Raw genomic sequence first — 21,495 nt, 5'->3', positions numbered from 1 at the left:
TTGGATGGAACTGGATGGAAATATTGACAGATCTCTTGTAACATTATCATTTGTTTGTTGTTTAACGTCCAGCGCACTCAGCAATATTCCGGCTATATGACGACGGTCAATCCATGAGCATCAATCCACGCAACTCTTGTATCAAAACAAGTTAAAACACAATTATCGTTATTCATACCGTGACTGGATGCATTATTACCAGAGTTCATCATATGTGATACATCTCTTATTGTATGTGTAAGGTGACACACTTGGGGAACAGATGCTAATTAGCATTAACTAACTTCTGATTAGAAGTTGCCTGAAACAGCATAGACGTAGATATATTTTTAAAAAGTCTACTCATCGATTTAAATCATACCATCCACATAATGTACTTTTGAAAATATTGTTACCACTATGCATTTCTTGTTTAGGAGACTAATAATACATGACAGTACCAGTGTTAGGAATAACAGATGGGAACCGAGGGGTCCTCTTCATTCATCTAATGTTAAAAGCAGAGTTGTAGGATGCCTTAGATAAAGATACTCTGGCTTAAAAAAATGTGTCATTATATCCATTGTGGATAGATGCCTTTGATGTCAATCACTGGATTGTCCAGTCTTGATTGTTTACGGACTGCCATCCTGTAGCTGGATAATTTCTAAGTGCAGCAACAAATACTAGTATACAAACACGTGCACTAACCAAAGAGTCCTTCAGGATCCTGACACTACTGGTTGAGACGGGAATAAATATTGAATGACATGTGAAATCAGATGAACCATCTGTTGGCAATATAAATGGATACTCTGTTGTTGACTTTATCAATACCATCTGTGAATATTTACATGCCCCCAAAATATGGTGTTTATCACATTTATTTTTAATTGAACCATCTGTTGCAGATGAAAGCTTTCTGATTGCATCAACATCATCAACCAATGTATATACCCTTAAGGCATTTTGTTATTCGCATTAAACAAAACAAAACATGCTAACTAGTAAGAATCTTTTGCCACCTTTGCATCAAATGTCACGATGACCCAACTTGCCTATACTTAATGGCCTTGTTAATCTGTTTGACAGCAGTAATCCCCAGATAGGAATGCGTGTCTACTGTAACCTACAGAATGTGATTAACAAGGCATATGTGTAACCTAAGCATGAAGCATTAATGACTGAATCATGCTACATGTCTCAGTGAGCTGTGAAGCTGTAGGACATGTGATTGCTGTCTACCCCAGGGCCGTTGCCTGATCACGCCCACTTGAATTCCATAAGTTCTCACTTGCACTATATTGAAGGGTATGTTCTAGTACGTCACTTGTATAGACCTGCAGGGGATGTTTACTCTGCTCTTTGGTACTTTCCTTGACCTGTTAATGTTGGTGTTATGATGGTGTACATGCTTGTGGAAACTTGTGATCTTAGAAATTGAGAAGACATTGTGTTTTGTAGTTTTTGAATGTTGGACAACCCCTTTGTCCTATGTGGCTTTAGTCTACTCTTATAAATATGATAAGCAATGAATTTTTTTGTACGCATGATAAATGTTTGTTCTTTTAACAAAGTATATTGATTTGAAAGTATGATAAGAAGGAAAAAAATAAGTGGACTTTTAAATAGGCCAGACTGAAGATTGACATTGAGCTGCTGTGTCTAGTACCTATGTTAAGGGACTGTTGTAAAGATAGCAGAGTGTGCCATGTATGTTACCTATGTTAGGGGACTGTTGTAGAGATAAGAGAGTGTGCCATGTACGTTACCTATGTTAGGGGACTGTTGTAGAGATAGCAGAGTGTGCCATGTACGTTACCTATGTTAAGGGACTGTTGTAAAGATAGCAGAGTGTGCCATGTGCGTTACCTATGTTAGGGGACTTGTAGAGATAGCAGAGTGTGCCATGTAGGGGACTGTTGTAGAGATAGCAGAGTGTGCCATGTACGTTACCTATGTTAGGGGACTGTTGTAGAGATAGCAGAGTGTGCCATGTACATTACCTATGTTAGGGGACTGTTGTAGAGATAGCAGAGTGTGCCATGTACATTACCTATGTTAGGGGACTGTTGTAGAGATAGCAGAGTGTGTCATGTATGTTACCTATGTTAGGGGACTGTTGTAGAGATAGCAGAGTGTGCCATGTACATTACCTATGTTAGGGGACTGTTGTAGAGATAGCAGAGTGTGCCATGTACATTACCTATGTTAGGGGACTGTTGTAGAGATAGCAGAGTGTGCCATGTACATTACCTATGTTAGGGGACTGTTGTAAAGATAGCAGAGTGTGCCATGTACGTTACCTATGTTAGGGGACTGTTGTAGAGATAGCAGAGTGTGTCATGTACATTACCTATGTTAGGGGACTGTTGTAGAGATAGCAGAGCGTGCCATGTACATTACCTATGTTAGGGGACTGTTGTAGAGATAGCAGAGTGTGCCATGTGCGTTACCTATGTTAGGGGACTGTTGTAGAGATAGCAGAGTGTGCCATGTACATTACCTATGTTAGGGGACTGTTGTAGAGATAGCAGAGTGTGCCATGTGCGTTACCTATGTTAGGGGACTGTTGTAAAGATAGCAGAGTGTGCCATGTACATTACCTATGTTAGGGGACTGTTGTAGAGATAGCAGAGTGTGTCATGTATGTTACCTATGTTAGGGGACTGTTGTAGAGATAGCAGAGTGTGCCATGTACATTACCTATGTTAGGGGACTGTTGTAGAGATAGCAGAGTGTGCCATGTACATTACCTATGTTAGGGGACTGTTGTAGAGATAGCAGAGTGTGCCATGTACATTACCTATGTTAGGGGACTGTTGTAGAGATAGCAGAGTGTGCCATGTGCGTTACCTATGTTAGGGGACTGTTGTAGAGATAGCAGAGTGTGCCATGTACATTACCTATGTTAGGGGACTGTTGTAGAGATAGCAGAGTGTGCCATGTATGTTACCTATGTTAGGGGACTGTTGTAGAGATAGCAGAGTGTGCCATGTACATTACCTATGTTAGGGGACTGTTGTAGAGATAGCAGAGTGTGTCATGTACATTACCTATGTTAGGGGACTGTTGTAGAGATAGCAGAGTGTGCCATGTACATTACCTATGTTAGGGGACTGTTGTAAAGATAGCAGAGTGTGCCATGTATGTTACCTATGTTAGGGGACTGTTGTAGAGATAGCAGAGTGTGCCATGTATGTTACCTATGTTAGGGGACTGTTGTAAAGATAGCAGAGTGTGCCATGTACGTTACCTATGTTAGGGGACTGTTGTAGAGATAACAGAGCGTGCCATGTACGTTACCTATGTTAGGGGACTGTTGTAGAGATAGCAGAGCGTGCCATGTACATTACCTATGTTAGGGGACTGTTGTAAAGATAGCAGAGTGTGCCATGTGCGTTACCTATGTTAGGGGACTGTTGTAGAGATAGCAGAGTGTGCCATGTACATTACCTATGTTAGGGGACTGTTGTAGAGATAGCAGAGCGTGCCATGTACATTACCTATGTTAGGGGACTGTTGTAGAGATAGCAGAGTGTGCCATGTACATTACCTATGTTAGGGGACTGTTGTAGAGATAGCAGAGTGTGCCATGTACATTACCTATGTTAGGGGACTGTTGTAGAGATAGCAGAGTGTGCCATGTACATTACCTATGTTAGGGGACTGTTGTAGAGATAGCAGAGTGTGCCATGTACATTACCTATGTTAGGGGACTGTTGTAGAGATAGCAGAGCGTGCCATGTACATTACCTATGTTAGGGGACTGTTGTAGAGATAGCAGAGTGTGTCATGTATGTTACCTATGTTAGGGGACTGTTGTAGAGATAGCAGAGTGTGCCATGTACATTACCTATGTTAGGAGACTGTTGTAGAGATAGCAGAGTGTGCCATGTACGTTACCTATGTTAGGGGACTGTTGTAAAGATAGCAGAGTGTGCCATGTACATTACCTATGTTAGGGGACTGTTGTAGAGATAGCAGAGTGTGCCATGTACGTTACCTTGTTAGGGGACTGTTGTAAAGATAGCAGAGTGTGCCATGTACGTTACCTATGTTAGGGGACTGTTGTAAAGATAGCAGAGCGTGCCATGTACGTTACCTATGTTAGGGGACTGTTGTAGAGATAGCAGAGTGTGCCATGTACGTTACCTATGTTAGGGGACTGTTGTAAAGATAGCAGAGTGTGCCATGTACGTTACCTATGTTAGGGGACTGTTGTAAAGATAGCAGAGTGTGCCATGTACGTTACCTATGTTAGGGGACTGTTGTAGAGATAGCAGAGTGTGTCTTGTATGTTACCTATGTTAGGGGACTGTTGTAGAGATAGCAGAGTGTGCCATGTACATTACCTATGTTAGGGGACTGTTGTAGAGATAGCAGAGTGTGCCATGTACGTTACCTATGTTAGGGGACTGTTGTAGAGATAGCAGAGCGTGCCATGTACATTACCTATGTTAGGAGACTGTTGTAGAGATAGCAGAGCGTGCGAACCCCATCCCTCTTACGCCATGTACACAGTGTGTGTGCTGAACTGCATCCTTCAGATGTTTCAGTGATTACAAATATTGATGCATCTTGTGGACTCATTTGCGTACAGCAGTGTGTAAATGACACTCAATAGAATAGGTCTCGCAAACTCTAGGCTTGCTGTAGGGATTTCTGGGCTTGTTCTTGATCCAAACTGTTAAGACCCTTGTAGGAAGGAAGTATGAGAGATGTATATTGACTTACTTATTACTAATATTAATTTCCTTGTTATATTGATACAGGGTTCAATCCAGGAATTCACTGACATGGGGCCTTTATTAGAAAAAATTAAATATTCCAGAGGTACAACCACACTTGCCAATACAGCACAATGCTAAAATGGCCCATTGTCTTCGAAAATGTGGGCCTTTTATTCAAATTTAGGGGCTAAAAGCACAAGGCCACACTGTAGAATTATGCCTGTTGATATCTTTGTACAGTCAAGTCCCGTTAATCCGTCATTGTTGGTTGCATATGGTTAGGTCGGATAAACAAAATTAGGTAGTATCAATGTTCGTGATCGAAAATTGGACAGCTTTCAAAATACTTTTTAAAGCATACCTTGGAATGGAAGTCGCTAATTTGAAACTAGTGACGCAATGCTTAAGAAAGCAAATGTTGGCATCCTGTCAGTAATTTCATTGGTCGGTCAAAGTTCCCGAAAGGTCGTTCTGACATGACCTGTAATGGGATGTCTTAAGCGGTAGTGAGAACTTGTATCTGATTTTAATGAGATTGAGGTTGTCTAGGCATGTGATTAATCCTGTTTTGTTTATTTAAAGCATTATTTGTTTATTGTTAAGCAAGTTTATCTCTGCAGCTGTTGAAATATGCAGCTGCTCGCTGACTTGTCTTGCATCAAAACATGGGTCTGTGTACTCGCGGGCAGATGACAACGGAGTATGCTGATCACTGTGTCGGATTAACGAGACTGATTAATGGGTGATTTCAGCATTTCGTTGCAAATTAGGTGTGTCGGAGTCGGAGTGCGAGACTAACGGGTCTAAATAGCACTGATTAAATCGGTTCCCATCATTTGTGTTGGATAAAGCCGATTGTCGGATAAACAAGTGTCGGATTAACAAGACTTGACTATACATCAATCCTGCCTGGTGTGACCATATCAGCATGCGTATATTAACTCAATATGCTTACTTACTATTCACCTGATGAAGGGGCAAGATGTAGCCATGAAGCATCTATACAAACAATAAAGTTGTTATCCTTAAGTTTCATTTTTTCATGTTCTTCCACCTTCTTAATGCCTATCAAAGACTGCAAATGTGAGGTCCATTGATTGGCTGAATAGGGTATGTATATCTGTAGAACATGTGCAATATTATTTGATGTGGAAAATTAATCCTTTGTCTTTTTTTATTTCAGTATTGTGTGCCAAAAACTTGGGCAAGAAAGACTTTTTCAGTAAGTTCATTTGTCTTCATTTGACACTCCTTGTCTTTGAAAGTGATTGAAGTGAGTGAAGTGCCATAGGTGAAGGGAGATAACTCTCCCAGTCTTCTTGGTCTCTCTTCTCAGTTTCCTGACTGCTATAAATACATGAAATGAATACTTTTTATTGCAATAATATCAAGCTAAGGTAGTATCTTTACAAAGTAACATTTGTAAGCAGACAGCAATATGTTGATAAATTATTAGCATATTTTGTAAATAACAGCTGGCCTCATTTATGTCGCCATTAAGGTTTAACCCTTGTATCTAGATGATTAGACTAACACTTAGTCAATGAAAACATTTCTTAAAAATAATTAATTTTTTGAAAGAACGTTCTCTCCTGCTGTTTCATTATCAAGGAAACTAGACTTGGTTTAGTTTGATCAAGACTTGCCTTGGCTTTTAGTAAAAAAACAATATGTGTGTGTGTGTGTGTGTGTGTGTGTGTGTGTGTGTGTGTGTGTGTGTGTGTGTGTGTGTGTGTGTGTGTGTGTGTGTGTGTGTGTGTGTGTGTGTGTGTGTGTGTGTGTGTGTGTGTGTGTGTGTGTGTGTGTGTGTGTATATATATTCCACAGTCATATGTCGCAGGTGTAGTACCGATGTAGTACTTGTCCTAGTGTTTTGTGTAGCTGTATTTAATATGCTACTGACCAAGTTTTAGATCTTGAACTACATGAAGAAAACAGTTTATTTCTGTAAACATGAAGGTACAATGGGTATTTTAGAGACTTTGAACACTTTTGATAATATTGTAACTTGTAATTGAAGTCTGTTATTATTTTCTTCTATAATGAGGTACATTATTTGTTGGGTTTCAGGATTGCCTGATCCATTTGCCAAGATCAGCGTTGATGGCTCGGGCCAGTGCCATTCAACCGACACCTGCAGGAATACACTAGATCCAAAGTGGAACCAGCATTATGACCTGTGAGTTCTTAGATCACTATCCTTTCTAAAACAGCATACTTAACCTATCTTGTCATTTTTGGTGAAAGATAATCTGCCATATGACAGATTAGCTATAGTTATATGAAAGAATCAGGTGTTCTTTAAGTTCATTTGAGTAGTATTGATTAATAGGTTCTGGTATACAAAAGATCTCTTGTTGACAAATAGCAAGATTTTGTGTAAACCCCTATCAGAAGTAGATAAATAAAAATGAACCATATATAGAGTGTTCCCTCGCTATAGCACCCTTCGATAGAGTGCTGTCCCGCTCATAGCGGACTGTAAGGCATGGCTCCCCAAAGTTATATTACATCTTTAATGAACTCAAATTTTACACTGACACAATGATTTTTCTTCTTCGCAAAAAGCATTAACAGCAGATCACTGCGAGCAAGCAACATTGAAATACCAATCAACAAATCCGAACTGAAGTACTCAATTTAATCCTATTAAAATTGTATTACACTATCTGGTAACCAAAATATGTTCATTGTATATCTGGACTGATGTTTGTAACATATTTTATTAATTTTATTCAAAATTTCATTCAATATTGTCTACATTAGTTTCTCCGAAATCATTTATTTAAAGCAACCACAGTCAGATTTCCGCTATTGACACCTTGAAACGGACAGAGAATGGGTACAAATATCATAAATGTCATCCTTTGACTCATTAAAAGTCATATTTGTTGTAGTTTGATTGTTATACAAATGTATGTCAACAAAGTTTTCATGATCAAGAGCATGTGAGTCTCGGCGGTGGGTGGTCAAATTGTTCCATACGTAAAAAATATCTAGCAATGGCGATCATCTGAACCAAAGTGCTACGCTTATGGTTATTATTATTTTTAATATATATATAGTAAAGCTGCTACTTAAATAACACAATATTGGAATGTATTACTCCTGATAAAATAATAGTTGAAGATAACAATTCTTCTGATCATTGCATCTAAATTCTTCAAATTTATATTATTGGGTAACTTTTAACCATCTCACCGGTAGATTGGGAGAAAATGCTGATTGTTGTTTCCGGCTTAGTTTACAAGACAATACACACAGTAATCTTAATCTCTGCATATAAACCAATGCCTAGCAGAACAAGAAATACAATTTATGTGGTAAATCATCATGTCTACTGATATTTTGTCTCAATAGTTTCAATTTTTTATTGACCAAGTCCGTTCACCTTAATTCGCTAAAGGAATACTGTGTGTTTTTTAAGACGCAATAAATCTTTTTTTACACTATGAATCATGAACAAATATATTGTAATCTTTTTTAAAACTCAGAAACATGCAGCGTAGATCGTGTTAGGTAGGGAGAGCAAGCATGTACTGTTGTGTTGGTCATCTGCTCCCCACGACTCCGCCTTGGCTAAACCGCTGATCGTCTATAACGCTCATCAATTATTTAGACCCCAAAGGTAGCGTTTTAACAAGGGATCACAGTATGTATTTGGCTCCATTGTAATCATTAAGTCATTGATTCAAAGGACAAAGATGTTTGAAGCACTTTTTACATTGTTATCGTGGATATATGAAGGCTATACCTTGATGAATACTTGGATGGTACTACCCCCTAGTTTGTCGGCTAAAACCCGTCCCAACACTCATATAAACTTGTATGTTTTATTACACAAAAGCGAGTGAATGCCATCATGGCAGAGTTTTTCCAACAGATCACCATATTTCTGTGATGTTTACCTCTGACTGGTAGTAAACCAAGCCTACTCACACACTTGCTTCTTAATATATGGAATGGTGGCTTCCTATTCCCTGTTCTGACCATTTGAATACTTTACAACATGCTTGATGAACAACCAGTTACCTCAGTCTATCCCAAATGATGACAAATAGGCACACTGTTATGAATAAGAAATTCGGGACCAGGGCCATGTTCCCACAATGTGATCTGACCACTACGACTATCGTATGCCAGTGTAAAAGCATGAGAGTTACGATCACCTTAGTGCTAAGATATCTTTGTGGAACGGGGACCAGGGCCCCGTTCCACAACGCGATTGTAGCACTAAGGTGATCGTAACTTCCATACTTCAACATAGACTTACGACAGTCGTAGCACTACAATCGCTTTGTCCAACAGGCGGCTGATTTGTATTGTATTCTTAGCACTAAGCCTATGATATACTATAGTGTTATGGTAGGTCGTAGAGCTATCTTGTTCCACTTCAGAACGCGCATTTAGTGAAATGCCACACTTAGTTTGTACTCTGCGGAACTTAATGGAAACAGGATCAGACCAGTGCATCCCCCCTATCTGTGCAAAGGTTGTACCTGTGGGGCTGTCGGTACCCCAGAAAGTTGCCCACGTACTGTTAAGTGGAGTAAATTACATTCCTGTGAATCTGGCTAGGGGATAACAGATGAGGGTCTTCTAAACAGAAATGTGGCATTCTTGCCATCATCTTCATCCAACATTACATGGAAAAGGGTGACATGAAAGAATTGAATGTTGTTTTGGCTTCATACTCAATGGGAGATGATGAGAGTGAATCAGCTAAATGTCATGCAACCACTTGGAACAACACTGCGGACTACAGTACACGAGAGATGGCTTCAATCACTGGCACAATCCTGCACAATAGAGCCAATATGGCCCCTATGAAGCAGTCATTGCCCCTCACGGCATCCGCTTTTATGGGCTAAGGTGATCAGCCTGTTCCTTCTCCTAGCTGGTGCCACAAATAGTCGGGGAATTTAATATTTGCTGTATTCATAATAGATAACATCATGTTTGTATACATGGTGGTGTTCTATCTCCATCTAAATGTTAACTGTTTGGAGAAGCTGTCAGGACAGTGGATTACCAGTGTTAGAATACCAGGGAGGCTTAATGTATTCATGAATATGCTTTGCCAAAATATTTGAAGAAAATATTAGATCTAGCAATTGGTTGTCACAGGGTGAAATGTTATATATATATAAAACCGTAAACTAAGAATTCGAAGCGTTCTAGGTTTCCCTGGTGAAAGAGACCTCTGTTCAGATGAATAGCTCAATGTGTTAGGTTGTACATACAGTGTCAGGGGTATTTTCACAGTTTCACTTGATAGGTTGGCTAGGTTGAAAGATATAATCTATTGACGATACTCAGGTGTCAGTAAGACACATCCACTTGTGAGGGCAACACTTCATAATATTTTCATTTTCAAAGTAAATATAACAAAAACTGTTGATTTTTACCAGGAGATGACCTCAAATATGATAAAACAATACTCAATACATATCTTGTCAGAGGTAGAATATTGAGCACTTGTCTAAAGATATCTACTCAACGTTAAAAGAATTCTTTGGGCAACTTGAAGTTTCTTAATCTAAGGGTGAGAATTGTTTTATTTCTTGGTTAATGGATCTGCCATCCTAAAACTAAAAACGTGGGAAGAAATAAAAAGTCCACTCCACCAATCTCTTAAATAACTCCTGACAAGCGGAAAAAAGACGAAAGAAAAAATGCTTTGATTATCACATAAGCAAAAACAGAACTTGTAAGTTGCAAATGTTGATGGTAAGAGGCGACAGTGTTGATCGGATGTTCAGGCTTGCTGATTTGGTTGACTGCGGGTCATCATACCCCCATGGTGTGGAACGTTGCTCATAATATCAATCACTGGATTGTCTAGCCCAGACTGGAATATTTACAGACTGTCATCAACAAGCTGGAATATTGCTGAAAACACAAAAATGCTGGATAAAACAAAAAAACTCGAAACCAGGACTCTTTAATGTGTGACCTCATATATAGAATTCTTGGTTAGGTCCCCAGCAACGTATGCTTGTCACATTGTGAATTGGTTGACAGTGTCAACCTGTCCAGATGACATGGATCGTTGCTCATAATATCAATCACTGGTTTGTCCAGACTTTATAATGTCCAATCACAACAAATATTTTACCAGCACTTTTGTTTGGGCAATCATGAAGTATTCATGTACAGCTTGATTACTCACACAAATACATAAGGCATCACCTATTGCTGACATAGCATAAAAGATTGGTCTGAATTGAATCCTTACAGGAGCCTTATGTGTCACTGTTCCATGAATGTGCTTAATGTTGCTTTGAACAATACGTCAGTTGTATCATGGGGTATCACCAAGATCACATTTGTGGCCCAAGTTGCAGAATGTTAAGTTACTTTAAAAGAAAGATCTATGAATTTTTTCTTCACAAATGAGAAACATTGTTGATTGTTCATGGCAGACAAGAAGGTGCAGCCTTTGGGCAGAAATGGCAAAAAGTTGGTATTTTTGCCTAATGTGTCTCGAACTCAACTGAACTGTGTTTGTTGCAGATACATTGGACCGAAGGATTCCATCACAATCAGTGTATGGAATCACAAGAAGATCCACAAGAAGCAGGGTGCAGGCTTCCTCGGCTGCGTGCGCATCATGTCCAATGTCATCCAGCAGCTCAAGGACACAGGCTGTAAGTTCACACCATAGTCCTACACACACACATTTACACACAAACATACCATCTGCCATTAATCTCGAACAGTGCCATTCACATTGGGATTCAGTGAACAGGGATAATTGTTGTCGATACACCGATTGTTTGGGTTTGGTTGTGGTGGTCATTGGGATACGATGACATGCATTAACCAAGTCAGCGAGACACGCACACGCACACGCACACGCACACGCACACGATCTTGTTATGTTGTTGTTGTTCATGTCATAAGAGGTGACTAAAGGGATCGGGTGGTCAGGCTTGCTGACTTGGTTGATGCATGTCATCGTATCCCAATTGCTTGGACTGGATTATTTACAGACCGCAATCATATAGATCGAATATTGCTGAGTGCGGCGTCAAACAAACAACATTATCAGCAACATTAAGTGCCAGTAGTTTGCATGGAGTAGACTTGTTTATTTATAGGTTGCTGTGATAACGCTTGCATACTGTTGCCTGCCATGTAATACATCCACTGTCTCCTTACTGATAGTGACACATTTAACATGGGCACTGGAGAATTGACAAGTGTCTACCAGTTGTTCCACGGACTGGTGTACATGTTAATGCAGTCAGTACAAGTGCCTGTGAACACCTCAAGGACACCTGTCAGTAGCTTAAGATCATCTAGCAGGATGAGTTGGGGTTTGTGTGATCAGACAGCTGCTTGGAAGATTATGGTAGGCCACTGCTCAGACCCATACAAATGAAATGTCGCATGTCATTATATGTACCTGTCAAGGACATGGCTAGGACCATAGATAGACCTGTCTGGCTGTCATATCTGATAGTTTCATGTGCGATTGGAAACTGTCAGATATATTAGGTTGAAGCGGAAGACCCGAAGAACCTCAGGACCTCCCTTAATCTCTAGCAGTCATTCCCTACCCCACTCACTCACTCACAGATGATATAGCGGAAGACCCGAAGAACCTCGGGACCTCACCTCACCTCACCTCACCTCACCTCACCTCACCTCACCTCACCTCACCTCACAGATGATATAGCAGAAGGACCTCACCTCACCTCACCTCACCTCACCTCACCTCACCTCATTCTCACTCTCACAGATGATATAGCAGAAGACCCGAAGGACCTCCATTCCGCTCCGCTCCACTCCACTCCACTCCACTCCACTCCACTCCACTCCACTTCACTTGATCACTCCACCACTCACTCACTCACTCTCACTCACTCACTCACTCACTCACTCACTCACTCACTCACTCACTCCGCTCCGCTCCGCTCCACTCCACTCCACTCCACTCCACTCCACTCCACTCCACTCCACTCCACTCCACTCCACTCCACTTGAAAGTAAGGGCTGTGTAATAAACACTTTTTTGTATATGAAACAGCTTCAATTTCAAAATGTCCCAATATAGCCAAACAAAAGGAAATATTATTGTATTTAAACTTAACTTCTTGACAGAAAGATGGAGCACTTGGACGGCTTGGCAAGTGGGGGAGTGCCTGATATATTCCCCGCATTCACATCAAGTGTTGACCTAGCTGTGTCAGGCAATGTTTATCCAACACACTGAGAACAAGTTCTAGTTTACCTGTTGGCATTATGTCTTTTGGGGATTGCTCATTATATTTCAAGTATTTTACTTCTTGACTTGAAATATTCAATGTTGTGCAGCGAGAGAAACTAACCTTTTTAGCCCACTAGTCCTTGTAATGATACCATATAGCAAAACTCTTAAAAAGGGCAATTTCTACTAGTCCTTAGGATACCTTAACTATTGGGCAGTTTGGCAAGGACTATAGGACTAGTGCCAATTTCTGATGCTGTTATGAAATGTTTCATATTGACCTCCACAGATGTTCATACTTACAACATTTGCTTGCTGGTTTTCAATGTCTGTTTTGGTTAAAACATCAAAACAATATATAAGATTACAATTAACCCAGTGTAAACCAGTGTGCCATTGTGTACGCCATAAGCATGCTAGGGACCTAGCTGCACTGTTTGTGTCCTATCCCTTCGGTATACACAGCTCACCCAGTGACTCCCACCATTAGCCCCACTGAGTACTGGCTACAAACTTCTGGTACCCCAGCACTGTCGCACCTTATTGTGTAGCATGCAGGCAGTTTCAGTGCACTAGCCACTCCTAGCTTCTCAACAGTATGTTGGTAATGGATTATTCAGTCGGGAAATTTAAGACTCTAGTTCAAGGCTGGTGTCATAAACATACTTTCTGTCTAGTATGCTCTGGTAATTATTTCCAATAATCAGTTGAAAAGAATGATGGCTAAATGATTATTACAGTCTGCGACTTTAGCTACTAATCTGAAGCCGGAGACAAGTCAAATCAGATTCATCTTATTAGCTCAGCTGATATAGTCCATATAATAAGAACCAAATTTTTCAGAAAATTGTACAGATATTTTTTTTTGCGCAATCTGGTACTCATGTATTAAATGAGAATTATCGGGCTGTACCAAACCTTTTTGAGTCTGCTGGCCTGAAATTATCTTTGAACAGATTTTTTGAACAACTATTAGCTGAACTTACTGAGCTGAAGAAATATGACACTTGAAATTTGTGGGTAAAGTTGCACTGTATTATCCCTTACCAGCATGTTACAAGAATTCTTGAAAACTGTACTATGTTGAACATTTCATAATTACATGAGGATTCTGTTCAGTAGGAGTCCAAACTGTATGTTGTTTAAGATAGTTGTGCCAATTTGTACATGGTTGTTGTTATGTACAGAATACAGTGGACACATTAGCATTAAGATACATTGTATTTGCACATAGTCATGCAGCATTACGCTGTAGAGAGCCTCATCTGTTGTATCTGCTGATTGTCTGTGAAGGTAGAGCTCCTCATAGTAAGGCAAAATAACAGGCAGGGGATTATTTTGTGGCAAGGGCAATCAAGTCAATTATCTGCAAGACAATCCTGAAGAGGTACAGTTAATTCTAGAGGTAAAAGGTAGCAAGCAGCAGTCATTGTGCTACCCTAGAAATGTCTGCCTATCAAATCCTAATACACATGGTCACAGTCCAGCAAAGAATCTCTGATGCAGTATTTCAACTTAATTTTTGCATCTGTTAAATTAAATATAATACTGAATTTGTAAGATGCCCTTGTGAAATGTATGCATACCTTACATTGAATGTGGAATTTCAATATTTAAGAAATGTTCATTTACTAATCATGCTAATGAAGCGATATATATGAAGTAAAGATTTCATTTGGTAAATTACTTACAGACACAAACATTTTCTTTAATTGGTTTGGAATTTTGACATCTGGAGAACATGAGGATTTTATGACTGCTGAAAGTGATTCTCCATTATTTGGGAGTTTGATTTTTGTACTTTCAATAAAACAAGGAGAGCTTGTGCAGCTTGTGCTAATCTATCTTTACTCAACTTAAATAGAAATATTTAACAAGTAGCTTTTTAAATGTCACTGGTCTGAATCTGGATTAGCAAAATGTGGCAAACATTGCTAGAAACGTTACCTTGACAAAGCATGCAAGAGAAAACGTAACCTTTAGGTAAGCATTTGCTTAAATGAGCCACAACCCTGAATTTTCTCGAACCTACACACAGGTAAATACTCACAGGAACAGTGCCCCCTCAATATAGTGCTTAAAGGGTAATCAACATCATCAGGACTCCTGGCCCTGTATTGACTCAACTTAAAACAAAGCACACTGGATTATCTTATCATCCCTCTCTTCATTAGCAGCCTGACATATTTGTTTATAATTGGCTCTAATGGTTAAGATAGGTGCTATAGCGAAGAGCAAAGGTAGTTGGTTCCAGCTCACAGGCTGTTTGTAACGTGATCTGCAGCTATATGCAGCTCCCAGTATGATCTCCCTTAGTCAGTAGCACAGGAAACCCCTCATCTCGTGGCTAGCTGGCTTGCTTGGGTACAGCGTAGATTCATACATACATACATACTGTTACATACATCAGGAGTATCACACAGTGTGTTGTACCAGCAACCTGGTCGGAGCGACGTACTGCCTACCGACCTGCTGGCATGCTCTCACTACAAAAGGAATTAGTACATGTCTACAACTAGAGTGAATGATTACGGTTACACAGCCCCAGAATATGGCCATAATACATTTTCGCCGGCGCATGAGCACACCTGCCGTTCATGTTTCAGTTCAAAGATTGGACTTGACGCGGCAGAGTCAAGATGACAGCGAGACTGTCCGCGGACAGATTGTCATCAGTCTCATCTCGCGGGACCGTGGAGGTTCGGGGCCCATGAACACGGATGCCACCGGGATACCTCCATCAATACCTTACGATCCCAACGAACTTCCCGAAGGGTATGTACAGTTTTTGTCTTTACGCCTGTCTTCATCAAATGTTTGATTAATCATCAGGACATTCTCATGTAACATACATATCGTCCACAAATTAAGAGGTGTGGCCTTATATTAATCTTGGGCCCCTGACTCCTTGAGATGATATTTTGACATTGTCTTCACTAAATGTGTGTAAGTTACAGGAACAGATCTAGACACATGATGATTAAGTATCAAGGGCCAGGAACTTGGTAACAGTCAGAGGTGACTCTCATAATATGTGGGACACAGCTCTCATACTTGAGAGCTCAAAACAAATTTGAAGTTGAATCATTGGACTCATCATTGAGTACAGCCATGGAGCAAGGCTATCCGTGATGTACTCGGTGATGTAAGAGCACCAGTTGTTTTTGTTGATTACATGTGGTAAACAAGAATGGCCTTATGGATAAGTTGTGCTGGGTCCCCACACTGTGCTGATGGAGCCCTGTAGCATCTGTGGAACTATGTAGCATGGTGCCATTCCACTCGGTGGCGACAGCCAGAGATCACTCATTTCGTGGAATATGTGCAACCTATTTCCAGCATAGAGAAAAACTGTCATTGACAGGGTGTTTTGACATTCTGCCAGTCTTGAGTCAGCCATATTGCTGTGTGTGTTGAATAACAGTATCCAGGTATCTTCAGTGTGATACAGAATCCAATGAAACTCCTAAATATATCCTTCGTGAATGAGGTTAAGATGTCACTGGTAGATCGATTAGGGCAATGTCGCTGAAACCTGTCTAACAATGTAACCTTGTCAGGGTAGAGAACTGGTAAAAGTGATCTCTTCTCACGGAAACATAACTAGCTTGTGCGTGCTTCATCAATATAATGTCTACCAAATGAGATACACAACATGATTATGTGGCCATATCCCTACTGCCCCAGTTATGGCAGACGTTATGTTACACACAGGTTGTTGTGTTTCTGAAGTTGACAAGGGCCCCGTTCCACAAAGCGATCTTAGCGCTACGATGGTCGTAAGCCTATGTTAAAGTATGGGAGTTATGATCACCTAAGGATTAAGATCACTTTGGGGGATGATGAGAACACTGTAAATATGTTTGCACTTCATAAATGCAAAAACAAATGAAAGTCAATTCTTACAAATAGATACACAACATGATTATGTGGCCATATCCCTACTGCCCCAGTTATGGCAGACGTTATGTTACACACAGGTTGTTGTGTTTCTGAAGTTGACAAGGGCCCCGTTCCACAAAGCGATCTTAGCGCTACGATGGTCGTAAGCCTATGTTAAAGTATGGGAGTTATGATCACCTAAGGATTAAGATCACTTTGGGGGATGATGAGAACACTGTAAATATGTTTGCACTTCATAAATGCAAAAACAAATGAAAGTCAATTCTTACAAATAGATATGTCAACAATAACCTCACAGATAGCGTGTTTAATGATAACATAAAAATAACGGTAGATAACAAGAAGAAATTAGTCGCATCATGCAACACAAACTTCGCCCATTCTATCAGACAGTCAGGAGACAGTAGGCCATGTTGTAAACATGATTGCAGCAAATATTGCCTGGTCAACCACTTGGTCAGCATGCAATTTATTCATAAGAATTTGAACAAATAAGAAAACTTCATGTTTTTTACTAAGTCATTTTATATGTTTGAGTGTCATTTTTAATGCTGAATTTCAAGAAAATGCTTCTAGCAGGTGCAGTCACTGAATTATCATACAATACAGCTGAATTTTCATTACTAGAGATAAGGAACTTTAAGATAACACTTTTCTCATGTTTTCATCTTAGGTACTCTGTATTTACAACACTGTGGATATAATTAGTAGAATGTAGCGAAGCATTGGCTCTGACAAACCCAGTGTTCATCCCTGGGCAGTGACATTTGATGTTGATCACATGAACAGGCCAGATTTATGTATATGTTGTATCACATAGGAAATAAGTATTTGACAAAAATTATATTCTTGTTCCTAAAAACACTTCAGGGACTGGCATTCTAGATAGGAGACAAGACCAATCTCACACTCCCTATCCCTAGGATAAATGACCAGTCCCTAATATTTTCTACTAAAAAGCATTATTTGTATAATTTCTTCCAACTCTTTTCATGCGAAGATTTTTTAATATAACATTTTATAGAGACATCATACATACATATTGATTTCCATAAAGAAGATAGTTATAAAAAGATAGGAAAGATTACAGTGTGAATTATACAGTTAATAGATTGTTGAGATTTAAGTTTGAAAGAATAATATTGAAAGACACCAACAGTTTCAACAGTTAGATTTATCAGTTGTGTCAGATATCAGCTTTCTCCAGTTCCGCCATATGCTGAGGGATTAACATCATTTACTAACTAGATGAATCAGTTGTTTAAACTAACGGAAATAAAGATAAGATAAGAATTGCAAGAAAGTGCAGAAAAAAGGGCCCGACAGTGAATGTTGGTGAGTCAGAGAGAGGTACCCTTGATTACCAGTATCAGATATTGAGGATGTGATAGAGGAGTGAGATAACAGCCTGTCTGGGATGTACAGGGGATAGTGTTGCTGAGCAGACTCATATCCCCCATAGTGATGTGTAGTAATACTTCATATCTGGGCTGTGGCTGTGGTCTATCAAAGCATCATCACTTGTTTCACATCATCAGTGTCTTTGCAGGTTCATGCAGGCTTGATAAGCCATACAACAGATTAGTACCCGGTAATGAGAATTATCTCTTGGATTTTCATTGATGCTTTGCACATTTGGTGTTCATGATAGGCTGGGTTTTTTATTGTTTAGTTGTATCTACATGCAGGTGACAACGCAAGTGACAAATCAACATTATCTGTACATCAACATATATCTGTACATCAACATATATCTTGAACATTTCTCTAACTATCGTTAGGTGCAAGTAATGTATTTGTGCACCTCATGGCACAACTTGGCAGGGATTTCAACACTTGGATGTTGACAGTACTTTAGTTTCTGCAGGTGATGGATGTTACTATAAATTCATCAAGTGTTCCTTGGTATGGTTTATGACCATGGTAGATTTAAGAATATATAGTTAGTCTCATTGTACTTAACAATTAATATTCAGATGTTTTAGAGATCATTATGGACATGAAAAAAGGTGTCCCCACTTCACCCCCAAATTTTGATCAATTTGAAATTCTGAAGGGAGCGCTCTTGTCATGTTTAACATTATTCAGTATTTGTGAGTGCATGTTTTGGAGTTCAAATGTGGTTACAATCAAATCATTCGCCCGATTATTGTTCGAGGTTTGTCAGCACCAAACTCATGCTCATGGGGTTTCACCAAAGTGGTAAACATGTGAGGCCAGCATCACTTCGGGCTTTCCTCCCACATTCAGCTGACACACCACAATATCACTGTTCAAGGCGACGTTTAAACAGAAGTAGAAACTAACAATTTTTAGTTCACGAGTCCTTGTAATGATAGCAAAACCCTGAAAAAGGGCAAATTTCCACTAGTTCTTATGATGCCTTAACTATTAGGCAGTTTGGCAAGGACTACAGGATGAGTGCTAATTTCTAACGCTGGTTAAAATCCAACTCACTACAATCGAAACAAACTCTCATTGTTTTCGGGATACTTTATTGTTTTATTAGAGTGGACTTAATTCAAACACAGTTTACCATCCTGTCATTGGTAAATTGCATTGTCCGTCGTTTAAAAATTCACCAATGGTGTGGCCTAGAACAAACTGTATTGTGATGACACTACTGCATTGCCAAGATGTTACTTTGAGATTTATGTTGTTATCATGGTGGGGATGGAGATTTCAGGGCGAAGTTACTGATATGTGGTGATGTTTTGGCAATGTTTTTGTGATGTTATTATAATATTATAGTGTGACATTATCTCATTATATTATTTGTGGTGCTGTTGCTATGATGCTTATGGGGATGTTATTGTGATGTGATGTAGTGATGTAGTGATGTTAAGTATTGGGACTGTTATGTTTATGGGAATGTTATTGTGATGTTAAGTATTGGGACTGTTACGTTTATGGGGATGTTATTGTGATGTTATGTAGTGATGTGAGGTTTTGGGACTGTTACGTTTATGGGGATGTGGCTGTAATGTTACTGCAGCAATATGGTGATGCTGTACTGCTGTGACGGCCTCCTTACACATGTAGATATCCTAGTTCTTGCTCTTCTTCCATGTTGTCAAGCACATAAACTCCAGTTTAGTGTCCCTATGGTCTCACTCAAAGCATTCGGCAACAGAAATTTTGCTCACACTGCATCTGTGCTCTGGAATTCCCTTCCAGTGGAAATTAGGCAATCTCCAACTCTGGACACTTTCAAGACAAAACTGAAGACTTATCTCTTTAGATGTGTCTATGACCCTGTGTGAGGCGCTATGAGCGACTACGTAGACGGAAATGGCGCTGAAGAAATGGACTTTATTATTATTATTATTATTGTGTGTTGACTGACCTCTCCCAGCAGCTGCAATGTTGGTCCTCTCACTGGGCCATGTACAGTGCTCTTCTTCAACAGTGTTCAAGGCTTTTCTTAAATGAGATATCTGACCACAAACACTGGGGAACTCAAAGGTAACGATGTATTACAGAACTAATTGACATGGGCAGGTACATTTTCCATATGCTTGCCTTCTGCTGCAAACCTGGCTTAGCAAATGTCGACACACATTTCACTTCACATGTTTTGATCCCATAGTGAAGATTCCTGGAGAGAGATCAAGACAGATATTGGCATCCCCCCAAGAAAGCATTTGTAGCAATAATTCCATCATAAACTAGCAACACGAGGTGAGGAGTCACATCTGATTAGAATTAAAAAGTACGTAAAACTGCACAGTATGATGTTTGAAGGCATATCCCTCTGGAGTCCCGAGCAGCAGCTGTACCGAGAAGCCACATCAAACGAGGGATTCGTTAGTCTGGGGCTGTGTGTGCTTTTAATTAACACTTGACGGACTAAAGGAGAGGGGAGATGGGTAATGGAAAAACTTGTAAATAAATTGAACAGTTGAGGAAAAGGTGCTGCTGTATTGGCTAACAAGCTGATGAGAGTATTAGGATGTAAGCCGAGTTACAGCTTGTTGTTTGTGCTGCTTTCGTGTAGTTGATGTTTGTGTGAAGAGCTGTTAGGTAATGGGGTGTTGTGGATGCAGTGATTTGTAATGTTTGGTAATTGATAGGTAATTGATGGGAATAAAAACCAGCTGAATTACTGCATGGATTGGTAGTAAATGGAATTGTGTTACCATGGGTGTGAAAAATATCAGTGTAGTATCTAAATAGAACGGATAACACACAGGTTATTATTGTGATCTTTTCATTTAAAGTGTTCAGTGAATAATCATGATTTCCCCCTCTCAATGTTTAGTGACATAAAAACATGTAAATATCTTTTTCACTCATATTTTATTTCACACATCCCTGCAGTCACTCATGTATACCAGCACATGTTGATCAGGCCAGGCTATGAAAATAACTCTTAGTCTCCCTTGCATCACTGCAATTGAAACACCTACTTTATGGAGTCTCATTCCTGACAAAAACATTCTTGTAACCTTTTCATTTTTAGTAAAAACCTGCCTTTCTGCACCAAGTATAGAAGGTTTTATTTCTTCAGGAATTGTTAGCATTTTGGTTACAATTAATAACATACATGCTTTGCATGAGGTCAGTAGATAATATGAACATTCATTTTTGCCAAAGGACAAGCAATTTACTCATAAGCTGTCTAGGGGCACGGATGGCCCAGTCGTCTAAGGCGCCACGATTCGC

General features: G+C 39.7%; 1 protein-coding gene across 2 annotated transcripts in view; it reads left to right on the top strand.

Moving 5' to 3' along the window:
• The window catches only part of LOC124153097 (E3 ubiquitin-protein ligase SMURF2-like), a 74,974-nt gene that overhangs the window by 9,891 nt on the left and 43,588 nt on the right, over positions 1 to 21,495 (top strand). For both annotated transcript variants that reach the window (XM_046526250.2, XM_046526249.2), the window contains exons 2-5: positions 5,896 to 5,934; positions 6,783 to 6,891; positions 11,229 to 11,362; positions 15,534 to 15,702. In XM_046526250.2, coding sequence (XP_046382206.1) covers positions 5,896 to 5,934; positions 6,783 to 6,891; positions 11,229 to 11,362; positions 15,534 to 15,702 — 451 coding nt within the window. The remainder of the gene's footprint in view (positions 1 to 5,895; positions 5,935 to 6,782; positions 6,892 to 11,228; positions 11,363 to 15,533; positions 15,703 to 21,495) is intronic.

The sequence above is a fragment of the Haliotis rufescens genome, unplaced genomic scaffold, assembly GCF_023055435.1.
Source record: "Haliotis rufescens isolate VD_foot unplaced genomic scaffold, xgHalRufe1.0.p SCAF_11, whole genome shotgun sequence".
In the NCBI taxonomy this organism is placed as follows: Eukaryota; Metazoa; Mollusca; class Gastropoda; order Lepetellida; family Haliotidae; genus Haliotis; species Haliotis rufescens.
This window is presented reverse-complemented; position numbering and strand designations above follow the sequence as displayed.